General features: G+C 39.6%; 2 protein-coding genes across 18 annotated transcripts; both read right to left on the bottom strand.

Annotated features, from left to right (window-relative positions):
- Window positions 1-11,295: 11,295 nt before the first annotated feature.
- Window positions 11,296-15,650, bottom strand: LOC128878105 (A-kinase anchor protein 17A-like). 12 transcript variants are annotated; one of them, XM_054126007.1, is made up of 8 exons: window positions 15,336-15,650; window positions 15,080-15,183; window positions 14,060-14,711; window positions 13,849-13,997; window positions 13,572-13,779; window positions 13,300-13,494; window positions 13,119-13,242; window positions 11,296-13,049 (listed from the first exon to the last, which is right to left on the bottom strand). In XM_054126007.1, the coding sequence occupies exons 3-8, from the start codon at window positions 14,660-14,662 to the stop codon at window positions 12,163-12,165; spliced, it is 2,166 nt and encodes a 721-aa protein (XP_053981982.1). In that variant the 5' UTR covers window positions 14,663-14,711; window positions 15,080-15,183; window positions 15,336-15,650; the 3' UTR covers window positions 11,296-12,162. The 12 variants fall into 12 exon arrangements, with proteins under 12 accessions (XP_053981982.1, XP_053981981.1, XP_053981979.1 ...); XM_054126006.1 differs by having other exon boundaries at window positions 14,060-14,721; XM_054126004.1 differs by having other exon boundaries at window positions 14,060-14,724.
- A 774-nt stretch (window positions 15,651-16,424) lies between these two features.
- On the bottom strand, window positions 16,425-20,233 carry LOC128878119 (uncharacterized). Of its 6 annotated transcripts, none has more exons than XM_054126023.1 (10): window positions 19,788-20,233; window positions 19,403-19,572; window positions 19,004-19,129; window positions 18,816-18,933; window positions 18,487-18,748; window positions 17,967-18,080; window positions 17,790-17,880; window positions 17,584-17,720; window positions 17,356-17,488; window positions 16,425-16,599 (listed from the first exon to the last, which is right to left on the bottom strand). In XM_054126023.1, exons 1-10 carry the CDS (start codon window positions 19,807-19,809, stop codon window positions 16,519-16,521), a joined length of 1,254 nt encoding a protein of 417 aa, XP_053981998.1. In that variant the 5' UTR covers window positions 19,810-20,233; the 3' UTR covers window positions 16,425-16,518. The 6 variants fall into 6 exon arrangements, with proteins under 6 accessions (XP_053981998.1, XP_053982001.1, XP_053982000.1 ...); XM_054126026.1 differs by having other exon boundaries at window positions 19,403-19,564; window positions 19,788-20,232; XM_054126028.1 differs by having other exon boundaries at window positions 16,539-16,599; window positions 17,356-17,393; window positions 17,530-17,720.
- Between the last annotated feature and the right edge of the window lie 662 nt (window positions 20,234-20,895).

Here is a 20,895-nt window from a genome sequence, read left to right on the forward strand (position 1 = left end):
ACACACACACACACACACACACACACACACACACACACACACACACAGAGACGTCGAAAGACGGAATCTCTCGCACTTGGGGATGGATCCAAGTTTCGCAGAGATTCCCGAGGGCCCGCGTGAAACAAAGGGAGGGACTCACGGATACGAGCGTCCTCTTCCACTCGCTGCGAGCTGCTCCCCTGCCCAACTTGCGTGCCTGAAAACTTTTTTCTTAATATTTAAATATATATTCGACACACGAACTCCATCTTATCTCTGTATACCTCGTGAAAGGAATGCGGACAGGCACAAGGTGTGTACGTACCAGGAGGAACGCGCGTGGAGAACGTCTCCCTCGACGAGAACAAGGGTGGCTCTTAAGGTGAACGAGCGACAGGGTTTCCCATCGATGTAACACGCATGGACGAACCAACGCTTTAACGACGGTTTTAGGGAATAAGTTAGCGTTATTAGTGACGGCACGAAGCGTCGTGCTCGTCGGTAAGTTTTAATTTTCGCTCACGGATCGCGTGCGGTGGCAAGGGGATGAAAAAAGTACCGCGGAATATTTTATGAGCACTTTTACATGAAAACGATTACGGAGGCGCGTTTCGGGGACGCGATAATGTTCGAACCACGCATCTGAAATTACAATTGTTAAGTTACTCCAACGGGGAGAACGATCCCGGTCACGTCTGACCCTTGGACGGGGTTGTCTCGCTATTTTGCTCCCCTTCGCGACCTAATTCTTACGTTTCCGCTGATGGAATGAGAGATAGCTGAAATTGTTACACACTTTCTTTCTCGGCGCTCTTAACGCAACGCCAGGAGCCCAGTGACGAGTTTCTGTAACGCGAGCCGCAGTCACGAAGCGAAGTTCAAGATAGCCCAATTTTTAATTTGTATCGATCCCCGAAATTTATGGCTCGAACTACGCGTAAGGTTACAGCAGATGGGTCAATGTTGAAAACTTTTCTTTATACGATCACGAATACGCGGTAATAAACATCCTGACCGTGAGGAAAGGATCAACAAGTAGATGCTGATCAACTACCGACGAGCTGACCCTACCGGTTAGAGTTATTTTGGAGTGGACGATGCGCTTATGTCTAAGATAATCCTCTGAACCATTAGTACGCTAAAGCCATCGTTGTTCTCTTGGAATTACCGACGAGAGTTTCAGAGCAGCGACGGTATTACCGATATACATAAATTCTCCCATTAATCCATTTACCTTTTATTTACATCGCTACATCCTGTTTATTTCTACTTTCAAGCTAGCACGTTAACGATTAATTGATCCCACCGCTTCGTGACTGCATCTACCGATACAGCCTCTGACAACTTCCAACACAGAACGATTAACCGAACACGAACCCAATAAATCTCCAAATACCGCGACAACAAACTCAGACGTTAGCGTTCCCATAACCAATTATGTAAATAGAGAACGATAGCATAAATCCCATCGTCGACCCCCCCCCCCCCCCTCCAAAACGAATGACGCTGGACGAACTTTAAGGGCCACCAAGAGACCACGAAGTGAATCTCCGGGACTGATGGAGGGAGAATGCAAAGTGATCTTATCCGCTTTAACGTCCGTAGGTTACATAGGATATTATATTGTTAGTGTATACAAAGTGTATGTACGTGGCGCACGGGTACAAAGGCTACGTTTCCACCGAATGGGGGAAATTTTTTATAAACGGGCTACGCAGAGCGGTATGCACGCGTGTATGTGCGCGCGCGGGTGTGATCCACTCGCATAACACCGTAAACGTTAATTTTATCGAAAATTGTTGCGAACGAAACGCGTGCCGTTCGCGAGAAATCGAAATTTCTTTTTTTTTCTCTCTGTAGTAAAAAACAGGCAAGAATGTGACCTTCGATGACCTTGACCTGACTTCTCGTGCTTCGAAGTTGGAAAATCGATGCCGCGACTTCGTTGACTTCTTTTGGTCCATTTGACGCAATTTACCGTAACTTTTAAGCGACTCTTTTAAGTTCTCCGAAATATTCAAAGGGTGTGATACATTTTGAAGAGGGAACACAATTTTGGTTCTTAGTTTGTGATTATTAATGTTGGATAGACAAACTTGAGCTGAGGTTTACCGAGACTATTTTGGTATTTCAGGACGTGGGACGGATCTAGGTCACTCGAAGATCACGTATTCATACGTAGTCGAATTCGTTCCGAACTCGTCTCGAATAAATTGTCTACATTTCATATTGTGAAAATAAACTCGAACTCAACGAGAATTCCGAACTGACCCTGACACAGAGGCGACAGAAAAACTTCGAATACTTTAACGCACGACTTCCTTTCTACTGGACAACTTTCGTTACCCTGTAATAATTTTCGGTAGAATTAAAATCCACGGGATTAGGCAGTCGGACCATCCTGTACACACGCTCCATGCCGCTGCCACGAGATAGGCTTAATTAAAACGAAGTACGACTAAACGAATGGGAAGTAATCGATTCGTCAACGATGTTTGACGTCGACAGCAGGAGTGGATGGAACAATGCATCGAACAGGAAGTTGTAAATAAAGAGAACCGACTCTGCAACTGGTGCACGTTGCAATTCAGTTTGTTCATTCAACGAGGTAGTCCATTATTTGGTTTATCTTCGATTTTTATGAACGAAATTCTAACGCGCATAGAATTCGATAAAAGAAAAAGATCGTTCGTCTAGTTTATAATCCCGAGTTTAGTTTCTCCCGCGTGCCATGTGATTTCGTAGTCTCCGCGTTACACATTTTCAAATTAAGATTTTAAAAAATTGACTCACCACACTGCATGGCAGAGCATTCTTCCGAGATGTTCCGTTCACCGTTTCCTGTTCGAGGCGCCATTTTATCCAGTCCTGTGTTCGTATCGTGTGGGACTGCGATGACCGCAACACGGCCGGAAGTCGACGGCGCCAAGACGTTGAATTCATTGCAGAGCAGAGCGAATTTTTCATCTAGACAAAAAATTAAAAATATCGAACAGAAGGTACAGAACCTTTGATATGCAATTTATCCGATAAAAATTACTATCCGAATTTCGGTCACGTGACGTTCGGCCAGCCCGCCGTTACGAACATGTCGCGTTGGTACGAATATAAAGTTAATTTACGTTAATTGATACCAAGCGTTCAAGTTGATTACGCGGATCGGGGGAAAACGAGTACGTTAACGGACAGCGTCGATGAAATCAATCGCGATGCGGCGATTCATTTCTTCGACCGAGTATACATATATAAATATATATATATATAACAATCACACATATAATAAAATACACACACGAACACGAACGAACATACTCAAACCAGAGATGGGCAAAATCCTTATCTAGATTATACTTTAATCAACTTTTTATCCATTACTCGTGAATTTAAAATTAGAATTCGAATTATAGAATAAAATATTTTACGCTGAGTGAATACAAAATTGAACTATCAACTCCGATATTAATTAAACCTCACTAATAAGCCGCTGTACTATTGGTTTCAATCGTCGCCTACTATTCCAAATAAATTTTCCCCGTCTCTGATGCGAACACACACATACATACACACACACAAACACGCATGCATAAACACATATGTTGATAATATATTATGATATTCCGTGACACATTGTTTCGTAATATATTATTAATTTCGAACGTAATATAGAATATTACGTTGTCCACGCAGTTTGACGTATAATTCGTTCTTTCCGACGTGATCAACCCCGAAGATGTTCAGACCTCCGAGAAACGCGAGCGACGATCTAGTGGAGACAAGCAAGCGAACAACAGAGAAACGAAGGAGCAAAACCGTAACCGCACGATCGACACGTGGAATCGCGAAATCGAGATTTTTGGGGGCAGATCGAACCACTCGATTCCTCGTTGAAAATGGAAGAAAAGAAGTCTGAAGGGGACGAGAAAGGATCGATACATTTGAGAGAAGAAAGATAGCACGACTTGGACGCGAAGTTAAACACGCAACAAGAAGAACGAAGGAGACTCGAAGAGACTTGTCTGCCCTCAGAAATGATCGAAAATTCGTTTCCGCGAGGAAAAATGTTGGGACCTGGGTTTGTCCAGTCCGTCATTGTTTCATTTCGAAAGCGTTGTTTCGCGGCTACTCCGAAACGCGAAACGGGACCAAAAAGAAAAAAAAAAATGACACAATTGTCACAACGTTCTCATTCCCTTTCTTTCTTCTATCTTCCTCTCTGGACGCCTCCATCGAGTTTCTCGTTCTCCTGTTCTCACCGCTCCTCTGTTCTCCCGAGGAGGTTTATTGCCAGAGATGGACAAAATTCTCATCTAGATAGGATTATCAAACAACGAATGACGAAATTAGGGCTTGTAAAAACGTTACGCAACTAAAAATTTAACCGTTCGATCGAGCAAATCGGTATCGAAGTTTTGCCCATCTCTATCTCCTACCCCTCTGTACGTTTCTCCCTCCCTCTATCTCTCCCTGTCGCGGCTCAACGTACTGGACACAACTCCACACGATATTTTTATATAGATTTCTTAAAAGTGCATTATAGTGCCAGGAAGACCACGCCAAGTTAAAGAAAAAACTGAAAAACAAAAAACAGTCTCAATATCGGTGCGCTAGGCGATAGAGACCGATTCTATAAGTATTATAATATTTAAATACGGGAGCTGTAGTTAATCATCGAGATCATCGACGAAGCACGTGATCGTGAGGGACATGTCCGGGACAGCTCTGTCGCTACCTGTCAGGCCGAAGAATTAATCGACTGGGACTTGTGACCCCTACTGCCACCTCTACTCTCATCTCCTAATTAAATGCAAATTTTGTAGTTAATTCATACAGAAGAAATTCTGTTTATTCGTTCTACTTATTTATCACGAAAGTACTTGGTCCTTATTGTAGTAGACTCAGAGAGAAACAAATTTCTCTTACTCCTTCGTTTCTTTCTTACTAATCTCTCTACCTCCGACCTACGTCGAATGAAGCTCGACAGAATAATACCGAAATCAGAAACTCGTCGATATTTTCTTTGGCCAGACTATTAGAACGCACGGTTCCCCAAACATTTCTAAAATAGAGGCACGAGTGTGTAACACAGAACTTCCAGTGCCCCGGACCTGTTCTTAAACAACCATAATGTCGGGTACCCGCTCGCTCCTGTCTGCCACGGGGACAGGGGATCGAAAAGGGGGGAATCGGTGCAGAAAACAAGGTAGTCTCGCGTCGATTGCTGTTAACGAGTCCCGGCGGTGCTTCGTTCATGCAGCGTCGAGCCGCGATTCTGTCGGACAGAGGCGATTATTTGCACGACCAACACGGACGCCAATTATTCGAACGGAGTTTCGGGATTTTCGAGAGAATTCCGAGCGCGCCATCGTCCTCCGTTAATCGAGCGAATCGGTGATTTAAAGTTAACGGTCCAGCGGTCTCGTTAGTCTGATCGGTGCCGTTGTTGCTTTGGATCATAAATTAGCCTCCCATGTAGAGATCGGGCAGCTAGGTTCGAGAGGTATCGAGTTGGCCGTTTCGAGTTAGCCTCGTAGGCGCATGGATGAGACGTAGATACGGTCGACGCGTTGTTAGAAGAATCGCATTCTCGATATTTCGATGAAACATAACGTTTTTCAATTGCGACGCTACCTTCGGAGATAAACGATATTCTTTAAGTAACGAATAGTTCCATGAGACTGTAGTAGTTAACGATCGGATACGTCGTCGAAGCCGTTCACGCCCGAGCTCGAGGGATCGTTGGGCGAAAGAAGGACACGGATAGGGATCGCGGGAAGGACCTCTTGCTTTATCGACGCGACGAACGTCCATACTTTCCGGGTAAAATATGTTGCATTTCTCTGCCAACGACACGCGAATAAATAGAACGTTATCGATTCGAACCCCACTCGTTATTTCCTTTCGACAAGAGTCTTCGTTACAATACATCTCCCAAATCGAATTGACCTAAAGAAGCGAAGCTTTCGAGGAAAGTAATATTAGGACACGGCCATTGCGTAGCGTACAGAACCGACTAACGCGACAATGGAACAGAGGGAAACAAGAAAGTCGCTTTTTGCCGCACATTTCTCTGAACAATAGCTGTACATTAGAGCGAGATGTGCTCTTGGAAAACGACACCGCGCGACGAAGGAGATCGCTTCGGTACGACATCCCAACGAGAAGGACCTTAACCGGCGAGTGAATTGTCCTAGTGAAATTGTTTCATTGACGACTTCATGTATTCATATAAATATAGATAGAACACTGTACCGCGTGTGAATATAGAACGGAACGCTCTGTGCGTCTGAAATGTTTTCGTTACTTCGAACAGCGCCCAAAAATAGCTGTGTCGCGACGATGGACGGAAATCATTTTTTTTTTTGTTTACAGCGCACTGTGTAAAAGGATTAGCATATCGTTCCAAAGATCTATTTCGTGGAACTGTCCGAACTAACGCAAACGCTTCAGACTGACCAAGTCCCTTCCTTGACTATGCAGAGATTGATTTGTATGTTTATACCTGTACATATGTGTATACTATATTATGTAATATACACGATATTATAGTATATAGTGTATATATATACATATATTGAAAAGTGTATTATGGCCTTTGTTTCGAAGAGAGTTTATGCGTTTATACGTACGTCTACGTGAGATGTTGAGGGCGCTTTTGCGTTAGCCGGCAGGTTCGACCTAGCATCTTTCGCGCGCCATGTTTTCACATTCGTCGAATGTTTAATTGATGTTTAACTGTCGTACTTTGTATGTGTACATATGTATTTTGTACGTTCGACGGGATTGCAAATGCTGGGGCGGGAAGAGCGTCAGTCGAACGTGCCCCGTGGCTGAGAACATGTATTGGGTGCTCCCCTCCTGTTGTGCGACGCGCAGTGATATTTGGGTAATATGCACGAAGAATGAAACCTTAAACGTTGATAACGGGGAACGCTGCGAATAATAATTTCACCTATCGCAATTTCGTCTCTTCTTGAAATTGTGTAATATCTGTCAAGAATTTGTTCCATTTATACTCGTTTATAATTACCAATTTGCGTTTTTCCATCTTCAAATGTCGGATAGAAATAGGTTTCGAGCGAACGAGCCTGAGTTCAGTGCTGTACGGTATTGCATTTTTTTCCCAAGGAAGTATACAATATGTAGTTGTTCTACTGAGTTGCGATGTGCTCGGTCACGATAAGCGCCAACAGTCAAGCCATGAGAATGGGTTGTAGCTGAAAAATGGAAAGGAAATTTAAGATAGACAGCGAACGAAATAGAGTAAATAGATTTGACATCGTCGTGAAAAGTATAAAAAAACAAGAACGAACGAAGAGTCAAACGTAAATGTAAGACGATTCAAACTATCTTTGTACATAACTATAGCAAACAGAAACACGTTGATCATCGTTCAGTTTCTTTCTTCCTGTTACGATCAAGTATGGTCAAGAAAAAAATCACGGTTACTCGAGGTCATCACTCTCACTGCGAATCAAGTGAAACTCTTATTTTCACAATACGCCGGTAACATATGAAAACAATCTTTGTTTAGGTTTCAAAAATGGAGTTCAGATGAAATTTCTATGGAGCATCTCGGTGACCTCGAGCCGCCAATTGATTTCGTCCTGTCATAGCCAAACTACACAAAATTCTTGAAAACAGAAGGAAGAAGGGCGAGAAAAGATCCTAAGGGATGGAATCCTGAGAAGGGTTTTCAGGGGATCGTGAAAAAGTATAAACGGGCGCGGGAAGCTACTTGAAAATCGCAAACGGTTCGATCAGTCGTCTTTGAAAACAATGAATCAACGGTAATTCAGTCGAGTGATAAAAAAAATGCCACGAAATAAAAAACGCAAGAAGAGGACGAGTTGAAAACACTTGCCGGAGAAATCATGCTCCGAGCGATTTATACGAGCATTACTACGTTATTATCACGTATAATCATTTACTATTGTTGTTATTATTATGAATTATTATTATGGATTATTATTATTAATAACAGTAGCGTTTAAACGGTTTTAACTCTCAGACACTTTATTAAGATCTTTACCAATATTACCTAGCGGGCTGTCGCCATCTAATTGTTACGTAAAATGACCAAAAAATTACTAAGTAATGTACTAACTATTAATCTATAGGGTGATCTAGCGACCACGACTTAAGGGGAAATAGTCTTTTTTAACGAGTTTCTCTCTCTCTCTCTCTCTCTCTCTCTCTCTCTCTCTCTCTCTCTCTCTCTCTCTCTTTCTCTCTATCCTGTATTATTTGTCGCTGAAAGGACACACAGGAGAGGCACTCTTGTCTCGAACTTCTCCAATCGTATACAAAGTGAATAATTTATATCAACCCTTTATATAAATAATAACCACGAGACTGACTCGTGGTACCTCGTTCGGACTTCCTACCTTCCTGTTTACTATGGCCCGGAAATCGGGAGATAAAAGTTTAGGTCAAGGGATTAATATCCTAACGAGACAATATTAGTTCTTCGAATTTATTTCTGTCCACTTACTCGTCGTATCACTCGAGATATATTTATCCATACCCCTTGTTATTGACATTCCCAGATATTCGCTTCGCGGGAATGCACGCAGCTCTGTTTTCGTCCGTACTTAGTTGATGAACGAGGTTTTTGTATCTGCATCGGCGCTGTTGCGTTCACGGGAATCGAACGCGACTGTTGTTGACGTTGGAACTGCACGGTTAATTACGTAAATTCATGGAGATCCGTTTGCAGACAATCTGCACGGACCAGAGACGTTATTAAAACAAAGCATCGAAAGGATTTGCCCTGACATTTGTAAATCCGAAGAGATATACCCAGAGCTCCTTTGCGAGATTCAGTTACGATCTGTGACACTCGCAATGTTATTATTTAGTCTGATTATTTTCAATCGCTTAATGTTAGTAGGGTTGCAAGAAATCAGTATTACAAAAGACATTCGATAAAGATTGAATTAATTTTAGTTTGAAAAATGCTCATCCCTTCCCCGGTCGTTCTTTTCAAAGTACAAAACGAGGGATTGCACGTCGTGTACCACTTTTATGCTCAAATTCGGATATCATCGATGTCGATTACCAACGAGGAGAGCGATTATAATTACTTTGAGTACGTTGCACCTTCTGTGTGTCCTTTCACTGTACCGACCCATCTGCAGAGGTCTAGATTACGATGAGGTAACCCACAGGGTGGCGCGTTAGTACTTTTACATTATCGGACAATGACTGGCGGCGAAAGCATGCGATGCTCAATTATGAAAATTGTACTTCTGGGTCGTTCATTTCCCAAATACTCGATGTGTCCTAAAAAATTCAAAGAAACTGAGAGAATACTGTGCTTCTACTAATTTTCTATTGGACTATTCATACGATCGTTACGAAGAAACAGCGATTACAAGACAACAATTGAAAGCTGTTTAACACGTAACACATTCTTAGGGGCAAATTAATCATTTCTATACAGAACCGTATAATTAGCATTCGAAAAATGTAGAACACCCACAGCGACACGTAATATTGTTTGTGGCGTTAACGTTGCGTAAAAATTCCGTTGAATAAGATTATAATGCTATTTTACCGAAACATCGATCGAAATTAATCAACCTCGTTCGGAGAGTCTGGAATTTTATAGAAGTTCTTTTAGCGTGTTCAATCTTCCATTGTACTTGAATTCTTTGTACCTAGAATGGCGACTGAGGGAACTCCAGAGGCTTCGCTATTGGAAAATGGACGATTCATTTCTAGAATGTACATCGAGACGAATGGAACGAGATCGATTAAACGAAGAGGTAACTCTGTACTCCGTAAGCGTGAAGCATGCAATGATGCAGAATTATTTCGAGCAATGTTGCATCGATGATTCGAGAAACAACGAGGTCCTGCAAAATTTTAGAAGAACGAACTAAACATAAAATTGTCACGCACGATTCAGACTTGGTTATTACGGTAAAATATGATGAAGTCTACATTGAAACTGAATCGTACACGATATCTCGATAACCTTTTATTTTTACCAATTAATATTGCTCCGTTTACTCTTACTTTTCAAATAACGAGATTACGAAATAAAGCATGTTTTTATTCCATTATACGATAGGAGTCCATAGACCACCATTTGAGAAGACAATGCTCGAGTATTTCCACTAATAAATTTCAAATGGAATCGATTCCTAAAGTCGCAAACAAATTGTTTATCATTCCGCAGAAAATGATAGGAATAGAAAGATGTGGAATCAGTTCGTTCCTCTAGTCACCGATACAATTATCGCGAACGATAGCGCTCATCCGGTACAAGAAATTCGACGTTGTTCAAGCAAGACTAAAAAACGAGGGTGAAGTTTAATAATTTTGTCCTTGATCACGTGCCAATGCACACCCGATAAATTCACGAGATAATCGCGAATTACGTGGGGAAAACTAAACGCCAGCGCGACAGGGTCGAACGCGGGAAACAGGAGAACGCTATCGTTCCGCTGCCAATAAAATCGAAAAGAAACAATTCCCACGCAACGAATCTTGAAAGTAGTCAATATCTAATCAATTCCGAAGATACCGTAGCGGTAGACGATTTAAAGCAAGAAGAAAACAGATGAAAAACAAGTAAACCGTAATACGAGTAATGCCAATAAAACGTTGAAAACGAAAAAAAATAATAAAAAAGAAAAAAAAGAGTTAAACAAAAACTTGTAAAACGAATGATGTTCGAGAATGATAAAAATCTTCCATTTAGATTGAATATCATTGTGGAGCATCGATTGTAACAAACGAGTTGTTATTCAGAAACATACGAGACGCGGTTAACAATGCGAGGTGTATATATACGTATTATTATATATTAATATAGCGATGAGAAAACAAACAAAAAAAAATAAAATGTAGCACATATTTTTAAAGAGAAACGACCGTGTTTGAGATGAATAACGTCGGGCGGATACGCGCGCGATGCGAATCACGGCACTAATAAAGTAAACAAAAAAAAAAAAAATTAACAAAAAACCAATGAACTTCAATCCTGTTAATCATAGGCGAACTAATATCAAGCGAGAACCAGTCGATAATCTAATCGTAGCGTGTATCTCCGTGAAACGCTGCTAAGAATCGATCTTCGAAGAGATAGGGGTATAACGATTAACAATGTTTATGAACCAATGCATTTTCATGCCGAGAACAAATAAAATTTGCAAGTCGAATATGAAAGTAATTTTTCATTTATTATACCTGTGAATCCCGACTCGTTCAATCCGTACCACCTTTTCAAATGCATTCACGCTCCTTTCACACTATTGCACCCATTTACACTCCATCCATCTTAAGGACTGAAAAAAATATTCGAAATGGTTATTTCATTTGATAATTTTTATTCAGCAAATAACGGATAAAAATTCCTTCATCTCTTATTCGTTATCCGATATCCAAACACATTTTAACACGAATTCAGCTCATTTAAACTTATCCAACACGCAAGTATATTACATCGATTCTAACTTACACGAATTTTCAAAATCCACTTCGTTTCTTCAGGGCCAATCTCGATTCATTTGGACTTGCTAGGATCATCGCGAACTAGCATAACAGCTACCAGAGTCAACTTTACGAGGAAACAAAAGAAATTAATAAAGAAAACGACATGTCAGATACGATCTAAATTTTTACGTAGCAAAATGTCCTTACATCTTATTCAATGCGTATTTCTTTAAACTTAAACAAAAAACTCCGATTTCACTTATTTATCTGTCCTATTACTAAATGTATCATCTCGTAGAGGACAATCCGTAAGTATTGCATACTGTTTAATAAGGTTAGACGCTTCAGTATTTAAAAAAGATGGCGTCTAGTTTGTCGATGTCATATTTATTTTGAACGGCGATTAGAAAATACGGTACTTCTATCATTTCGTGGGTTTGTATGCTACAGAATATAATCAAAGTTGAAAACATCTATAGGATCTAAACGTTACCAATATTTTTGATTTCTTTTACTTACATATTACTGTAATGCGTTGCTTAAGGTTAGAAAGGGTTATCACGTAAACAAAAATATATTTTTTTTTTTTCGTCAACGCACACTACCAACGTCTGTGTATATATACAAGTACAGTTACACAAATTTACACAGTTTTTGTACACAGTATTACAACACTATGCATTCCTTTTACGCGATAGGATCGAAGACACACAACGGAAGAATAGTCTTCAATGGTCGTCAGTCGGAAGTTACGTTCTCCAGTTGAGAAGTTTGCGGCGCTTCTTTGTTCGTACCCGCTTGCTCTTCCGCGAGAGTCGAGTTATCCGAATTCGCTTTATTGTTAATAGTATCGACTCCTTTTGACCAGGAACAACTTCTTCTACCAGGAGACTTTGGCATGGACCAAGTGCTACTGCGAGATCTTCTTTTGGGTGATGCACTGCGGGATTTCGCCCTTGTCACTTTGACCTTTGACGTTGATCTATCTCGTCTTCGTCTATAACGATTTTTGGTATTACTTCTGGACTTTGAACGACTTCGAGAACGGGACTTTTTTCTAGATCTCGATCGACGAGATCGGGACCTTACTCTCGTGGAAGACTTCGACCTTGATTTCGATATAGATCTCGATCTTCCCCGTCGTTTTCTTGATCGGGATCTGCTATTACTTTTACTGCGTCTCCGACTTCGCGATCTCGAACCGGTCTTCGATCTTGCACGTGATCTCGATCGATCCCGCGATTTGGACCTCGACCTTGAACCAGACTTGGATCTTGACCTCGATCTGGACTTAGATCTAGATCTGGATTTGCTGAACGACCTGTTGCGACTACGGGATCTTGAACTTCTAAATTCGAAAGAATGATAATCTTGGCCTACTAAATGAGCGAAGTACTTGTAGTACTCCTCGTTGTATAAATGTGGGTTGAAAGAGTGCAGTGTGCGAGCATTTCCAGCATTACGCCACAGAAATCCTCTACCCCTCCCGCGTGGAAATCGTCCACCTCTGGGCACACCCCTTGACAAAGCAGGGTAAATCATGGGTAACGCTGCTTCGTAGTACCACGGTTGCGGAAATCGTGGATAGAGACTTGGGTAAGGAAGAGTTTCCAAGGCAGTAGGAGCTGAAAAGAAGGTTAGGTAAAGTAAAATGTAATTGAAATTTAATACTAACGCTTACTCCTGACAATTACCTGTCGACGAAGATGGATATGAAACGTTCTGTTTTAGAACACTCTTCAGTTTCTTCGTTTGACCTTCCGCATCCGAATCGTCGCTGAGACTTGCAGAATTTGCAGAATCCTTCTTATGTTTCTTCTAGAAAATACATACGATAAGAAATCGAATATTCCAAAAGTACATTATTACGCATACCTTTGATTTTTTTCCCTTTTTTGATTTCTTCCGTTTCGACTTTTTTATTTTCTTTTCGTTTTTTCCATCTTTTGTCTCCTCGTCTGAACTGAGTATTTGAACAGCGCCATCTTGTTTACTATTCTTTTTGTCGTCTTTCTTTACATCCGTGTTCGTCACTTCATCTATTTTAATTTCATTATTTTCCACTTTTATCTTAAAATAAAGAACCCATTTAAGTTTATTTTATGAACATGAACACTTCGTGTAGCACACATTTCTTACAATTGTACCTTTATCCTGTCAAATAATTCGTCCAACAGGCGAATGCTTTCAAGCTGCCTCTGTGCTTTTATTAATTTCTGTCCTTCTCTAGCAATTTTCATAGACACTTTATCTTCTTCTTTTTTCCGAAACATAGTCAAAGCTTTGCGTTTGCGTTTCTCTTCTCGTTTTTGTCGTCTTCGTTTTTTAGCGGTTGTATCGGCTTCTTCCTTTTTCCTATAATAAGAGGTATCCGATAGCATAATTCAAGTCATGTTTACAAACATTGAATTGATTGCTAATTACTTTAGTTCGGCACGACGTTTCTCTTCAGCTTCTTCTTTCCTACGAAGCCGTTCCGACGCTAATGTATCCTGTGCTATGAGGCGTTTTCTTTCAAATTCTCTATGCGCGACAGAACTATCGCTCATGTGTTTTGTTTTGTCAAAAGTAATCTACAAATCGTATTTTTGTACATGTCAAATATACATGTAGAAAAATCATATTTTATACAAACCTTTATGGCAGCAGTGAATGCATTGTCCCCTTCTTTTTTAAGAATCTTCATACCACGCAATGCATCCATAGCTCTAACAAAATCCATATATTCCACATATTGAATGTAAGCATCAAAAAATATTCCATCTTCATAACTAAATTTATTTATGTTTGTGCCAAGACGCATTCTAGATCTATAAGGATCTGCAGCAGGTACATCGATTCTTCTAAGTGTTCCCCATTTTTTAAAAATTTTGGCAACCAAGGATTCACTAGGCATGGTTGAACCATCTTCTGTAAACCACTTAACAGGCAAGCCTGTTATGTGTAGCGTATCAGGCCTCTCTCCAGGTTTCAATTCATTCATGTGCTTAGCATCTCTAAAGTAAGAATCCCAACTATGTCTCGTGGGAAAGTCATCCTTTGTCTCTGCTGCACGAACTTTCAAAATGTTGGCAAATCCAGATAGATTCAAATGCTGAGAATCGAGTCTTGCAAGCACACGCTGGAGTCTGCATCTGTCTTGCAAGTCCCCTTCCAATCTGATAAATTCCAGTGTACTCTTGGCTACCTTCAGAGATGCAAACTCGTCCGGTAGTATTAAGGCACGTATCTTCTCCATTACTTCCCATGTTGATATAGTTTTTCCTGTTTATATCGCAGTTAATTTTCTGTAAAAACCTACTGTGCTAAAAATATTATGTGTAATTACAGATTTGCACTGAGTTTAAAATGACATCACATATTTCCTGTCAGAAAAGTCAATACCATTATTAGAAGCAATTATCAAAGAGAACTTGTGAACCTAATGGAATTGAGGAAATAAGTTTAATAGAATAAAATTTATTGACACATAATGAACAAAAATTGATACAATCATATATGTTAGGGATTCTACTCCAAAAATTATGGGAAATATTCTCCGCTAAATAAAGAAAGAATAAGCTTTGAACGAAAACGTAAAGTCAACAGCAGTTAAAAGACACAGAAATGCCACTAGAGGTGGATTAAAAGTATCTGCGATTCTTGGCCATTTTACCTGGGACTTTCAGCTGGGGAAGATTAACAGACACATTTATTTTTGCAACTGGTTTTAAATAAAGCGCGCGTGGCGTATACAGAGGCACGATATCGCTGAGATCCCTACAGCTTCGAAATTGGTTAACAACCTCACTACTGGAATTTTCACCTACCTTCTTACCATCGCTCATTATTAATCTAATGTAACCTTTTATACAATAGAATACACGATATTCGCGACAGAGACTACAAGAACTGTTAAATATTTATCTTACGACAAAGTAAGCTCAGTAAGATGAAAACTTGTTCAGTAGAGAGGTTGTGTATCCATTCGAAACGACGATGATAAACCTTCCCCGGGCCGATTTTCCTTCTCCACTTCACTTTAGTATCTTCTCATTCACCGCGAATCGGTTCACTCTCCCGGATTTACTTTCCGTTACATCACCGTCAACTTTACAACAGAATCATTTCGTTTCTAACGTACTGTCAAGCTCCACCGACTGAACACTGTAAATACCAAGAACAATTCGATGCGACACAAAACGCTGCCTTCGATGTCATGTACGCGCGGCCGAGTCCATCGAGTCGTTTGGGAGCATCCAGAAAGGTCACCGCTCACCGAGCCGCTCAATGAGCGAGTACCAATGGCGCCATCGGTGGGAAAACACCTAAATTAGTAGTGATAAATAGTTCCTCCTGGTTTTATAGGATGGCGCCACCGATACATTGTAATTGTTTATTCTTAATTTTTTTATAACTTCTGTATTTCGTAAAATTGTTCGCTTTATAATACTACAATAGATAAGTTTATATGTCAAATTTGACATTCTTATGAATAGTTGTTTAATGTAGGAAAAATTATCGACCCTTCAGTTGGTGGCGCCATCTAGCAGCAACAGTGGAAACAATTGTTTTACGACAAATTTGGTAATTTTCCCGCCGATGGCATCACTAATGGTAAAACAGTCTGCCATCTTGCGGGATGGCAATAATCTTCGAATGTCATAATCTTAAAGATTTAATTAAACTTACGTGTTTTACTGTTAAGATAATAATATTTCACCGTTTATATGCATTGTGCTAGACAAATGAAACAAGTGTTATCCAAACAAGTTGATTATATTGAATTTGAAATTTCGTTCCATTACGCGCCAGATCGTTTAAACGCAAATGGGAGACGCTTTTAAATTTTCGCAGTAATTAATTGTCGAATACATTTGGTCGACAATAATGCTATTTGGCATTTTTAGTTAGTTAGATATGTATGCTCGACGACGCACTAGTGTGAGTTAGGATGGGGGTGGGGTGGGTTTAATCAAATCGCGTATATAATAACACTTTACTAATTAAAATCAGTCAAATTGCAATACATTAGTAATAAATCACTTAATCCCTTAATTATACGTATTTAAATATTGAATTTGTGCTGCTTCGTCTTCCACTGATGTGGAATGTTTATAGACACCCATGTTGACATATTAAACTGCGTAGTTCTTGTACCACAGAAGTGATATAACAACAGTTTCTTGTCAATATCTGTAATATTTAGAATTTATTAGAATAATTATTATTTCGTTATCTAATTTCCACGATCCAAGGATAATGAATGGAATACTGTAGCATTAGCAATACCAGTAGTGTCTAAGAAAATAATAAGTTCAAAACTTTACAATAAAATAATGCTTACAACGCTCCTTTTTTGGTATAGAGACTAAGCACATACTTATGATTAATGAGTTACGATTGATAATGTGAACAAACCTATTACTCGTTTACATGCTGTACATAGACATGCAAAAGATACGTCTCAAATAATACTCAATAAATTATATAAATAATGTGTTTGAGTAAGAGGATTTAAGGATTATCTATAGAAGAATATAACTTTATTTTAGTTGAAATTTTACGATGAACACAATACAACACCAACTCAACACTTATGAAATATCTGGCCAATGGTGTCTCGTTTGGAGGACCATACGGTTTAACTAATTTGATCAACTATGTATCTCTATCGTAATGACGAAATCTACTTAAATCAAATACCACTTGAATTGCATGCAGTTTAGCCTGTGAACGTCGAATAATCAATATAGTATTTTTGTCCAACGAAAACACGTTATGGGCAGGTATAACGAGGGACTATTCTCTCATCGACAGCAACATCGTAATATATGACATGCACGTTTTGAAAGTCTTAAAATTAAAGTGTATTTGTTATTAATTAATAATCATGCTAGAAACAGAAATACTGCGGGTTCCATTCTCCCCGCGTTGCCAGGCATTACATACCGCTCCGAAATTTTCGATGTTTACTTTATATACTCCGCCTGCAATTAATTCACACGGTTTACTGGATCTTAGTTGCATCATACCAAGTACTCTTTGTACTCTCCTCGAAGTTCGATACCATGCAGAGCAATACCTACAGTAGGATTCATTTTACGTTCTGTGACTCGAGCTTACGTTTTCGATACTTAGTTTGCAATACTGTATTCCTTTCTTCCGTGCAACACGTACATACTAGTGCCGAGTTCAAAACTACGATCAGCAATTATCTGTCCGGGTATACTGATGTAGAATAGATGAAAGTTCTGGGCAACACAGAAAACAACATATCTGATAGCTTCGTCGGGTTCATTTAAATGTACGATTACCTAACGAACGAAATTTAAAACCGTTTAACAGTCCTTTAAACGAACATTTCTGCAGAGAGAGTTTCTTACTTGAAAAGCTGTTACGCATATACCGATCATGTTACCTCCAATCAGAAGTAGGTAAAGCTTTTCAGTCACTTGCTCCAGCATCTTGAAAAACCTTGAAACACGATAAAATAACCAGTCAGTCGAGTAATATTAATGGTTCGTACCTTTCTTCCTAATTTAATATGAATCTTTACAAACTCGATAGCTTTCTTGTGTGCCGCCACGCATTTTCTGGCTTCTTCGTATCCATCGTCCCACTCAGCAACTCCAATTTTAGTTCGATTATTTTCCGTCGATTTCTTAATCTTATCTCTGTATTTATTAAAATTATTCGAGTGAACAAACTGTGGAATTACGCGCCGAAAGAAAAGAACATTCTTCATTGTTTCGTGTCGAAGTAATGTTGTGCAAAGTGATTCGTGAAGTGGTCCTCGAGTATGTGAACCCAAAAGCACCGTCTTAAGATCGATTCAGACTATACGACACACTTGTGCAAGCCGGCTTGTGCAAGCCGATTTGTGCAAATGGCTTGAGCGTGTAATCGCACTATTACAGACATCGACCTGAACGTTCCGTCAACGGGAATAGTGTGAATAGTTCCATTAAAACGCGTGTTTAATGTTTTGTCGTATCGGTGCGGGTAGGTGTCGTTGCCGGAACGTGACGGTCCGTTGTCGTATAGTCTGAATCGACTTTAATGTTTTACTGTTATATTTACCCGCATATGGCAAATAATCCAGAGGCGTGATGAGATATCACCATGAACACAGAATCGAAAGTGATTATCATCAGTATAGCACAAATCGAACATATACTCGCGTGGAAATATATGGGGAAAAAATGATCGTCGTTGTTCACGAAGTAATAAAGTTTAAATACTTGTTGTCGAGGTCTGGTTTCGTTCAGTGGCATAACGATATCCAGCATAGGATTGACCAACGGTAGCATTACGAATACTGACAAGAATGACAACAGGCTACCTGAAAAGTGCTGCATATAAATATCTTTTAAACTACAACAAGACGAGTATCGCAACAGGATGCCTACCTCTGTAGAGTTGCGCAATTTTACTTCCGGATTTGGTAATGTCATCCAGAGTGCACAAGCTACCGTTAAATTTCAGCAGCTTCCATTCTTCTTCCACAGAGACAAACATTTTCCTCAACTGCAATGTTTCCGATTCGTATGATCCTACGCGTTAAGTAAGTTCGTTTCACGATAGAGAATATACGTACATATTCCTTGTTCACATGGAGACTTAATAACTTGAAACCACTTATAGCGGTTGTAAATAAGTGCGGTTGGCACTCGAGGATTCCATCGAAATCCTTCGCGCGCATCGATATGTACATTTGGAACAACTATCGAATCGCATGTTTCAATTGTGCAATAATATCTTCTGATCACTTTGATATTTACTTATGATTTGTTAGTTTTTAGATATATTTATACATACAGTCGATCCCATGGATATTCGTACCCTCTGTGTCTATCGTAGAAGTTTGACTAAATCTATCGACATCGAATCTAACATGTAATTTAAACAAATTTCTTGAACAGACGTAGAGGGTACGAATATTTATGAAACTGAACGTACATCATCCCATTATCCCAAATGAGCATGTTTCACTTACCGTTGGTAGTATAAGACTAATGTTACTCGCCACCAATACGGTTACGCAACAATTATTCACCAAAGCTGATTGAGTTGGATATTGTCCCATGATAATCATATACTTTTTAAGCACTCTGTAGTAAGGGATGTTGAATACGCCACTTCCATTCCTATCGTCTACCTGGAGCACTGAACGTTTATTAAAAATGCTTGCCTTGCGACTTTATTTCCAATAGCGCGTGCCATAAATAAATAAAGAAATAGTAACAAGGTCGGTCACACGTTGGGACATTCACGATTTGGCTGACCGTTTGAAGTTGAAGATTTCTTGCACTTCAGAGCACTTCCAACGCTTTGAATATCGATAAACAATATCATGTGAATTAAAGTACGATAATTCTTACCGGTTGATGTCATTCTCTTCATATCAATTCCCTTAATATATTTTTCAATCGATTCGATGCGACACCGTGAAATGCAAACAGATGATCCACGATGATACCTACAGCGCAACTGTCTCGATAAAGTGCGCAGCTCGTAAGTGGAACTTTTATTAGTAGTATCTCATCGTAGGCTACTAATCGTACAAAGAGACATCTCTTTTATAAATTCAAAAAAAAAAATTGTCAATCACAATATCCATCGCGGAAGTGGATTTTAGCAAATTACTAGGTGCCTATAGTGAACGCAAAAAGGTCTCATTTTCTTATCCCCCGTAGTGATCGATCGATGAAAAAGGATCCACGTAATGCGTACTTGTCAAGTGATCACTCCACGCGCATCTATAGCTAATGGTAGTTGACGACCAAAGATAAAGAGCAGTATAAATTTAATACGCGGAAAAGTGAAACACCTGCTGGTACAGTTCGTAAAAGTCCATTAACATCGATTGTGGTGTCAAGTCCACCGTAGAATATATTACCACAATAACGTCTAGGTACTCTGTCGAGGTGTCTTTAATTTTTTTCCCCCGCTGTCACTTCAACTCTGCGTTTACGTTGTACCTGGGAAATGCGACACGTACACCATCTCGCAGTTTCTTATGTGAGAGCAAGTCGAGCTGACCTTACCAGACAACACGGAAAGTTAATTTTGTTTATCCAACGAGAAGAATATACAGGGCCACAAAGGTTGCGAGAGATATAGAGTATCCTCAGCCTAACTGGATCCAGTGCTCGATACTCGTTGAGGTCGTGACATCACTTATTGATGCCAGAGAAATCTCTTCGATTTATTGCTAAAATTCTTAAAAAGGTACAACAAACAGTTATTAACAAATTCGCGACCGGCAGATATTTTACGTTTCTGATATCGTATTTTGATGAAAATAAGGGCGGAGATAAAAATTACAAAATATGTTTTGAAATATCAATGTTGTAAATATGTAGTGTATAAAATAAAAAGATTTTGATAATTTTTTCATAACCAGAAATAGAATTTAAACCGACGCGAATTCACGTCAGCTGTCTCGAATGTATCAATATTTAAATTTTGCGTTGTCATAGTAATTCT

Source organism: Hylaeus volcanicus, chromosome 6, assembly GCF_026283585.1.
Source record: "Hylaeus volcanicus isolate JK05 chromosome 6, UHH_iyHylVolc1.0_haploid, whole genome shotgun sequence".
Classification (NCBI taxonomy): Eukaryota; Metazoa; Arthropoda; class Insecta; order Hymenoptera; family Colletidae; genus Hylaeus; species Hylaeus volcanicus.

Excerpts from the sequence above, each read along its gene's own strand:
- LOC128878119 (XM_054126023.1), bottom strand. The coding sequence starts at position 19,809 with ATGAAGAGAATGACATCAACCG. Across the intron at positions 19,573-19,787 it reads GAAGAGAATGACATCAACCG|TGCTCCAGGTAGACGATAGG; the intron begins GTAAGAATTATC and ends ATAAACGTTCAG. Across the intron at positions 17,489-17,583 it reads TTTGAACTCGGCACTAGTAT|GTATTGCTCTGCATGGTATC; the intron begins GTACGTGTTGCA and ends ATCCTACTGTAG.
- LOC128878105 (XM_054125996.1), bottom strand. The coding sequence starts at position 15,251 with ATGAGCGATGGTAAGAAGGTAGGTGAAAATTCCAGTAGTGAGGTTGTT. Across the intron at positions 13,780-13,848 it reads AAACGTCGTGCCGAACTAAA|GAAAAAGGAAGAAGCCGATA; the intron begins GTAATTAGCAAT and ends CTCTTATTATAG. Across the intron at positions 13,050-13,118 it reads ATATCCATCTTCGTCGACAG|CTCCTACTGCCTTGGAAACT; the intron begins GTAATTGTCAGG and ends CCTTCTTTTCAG.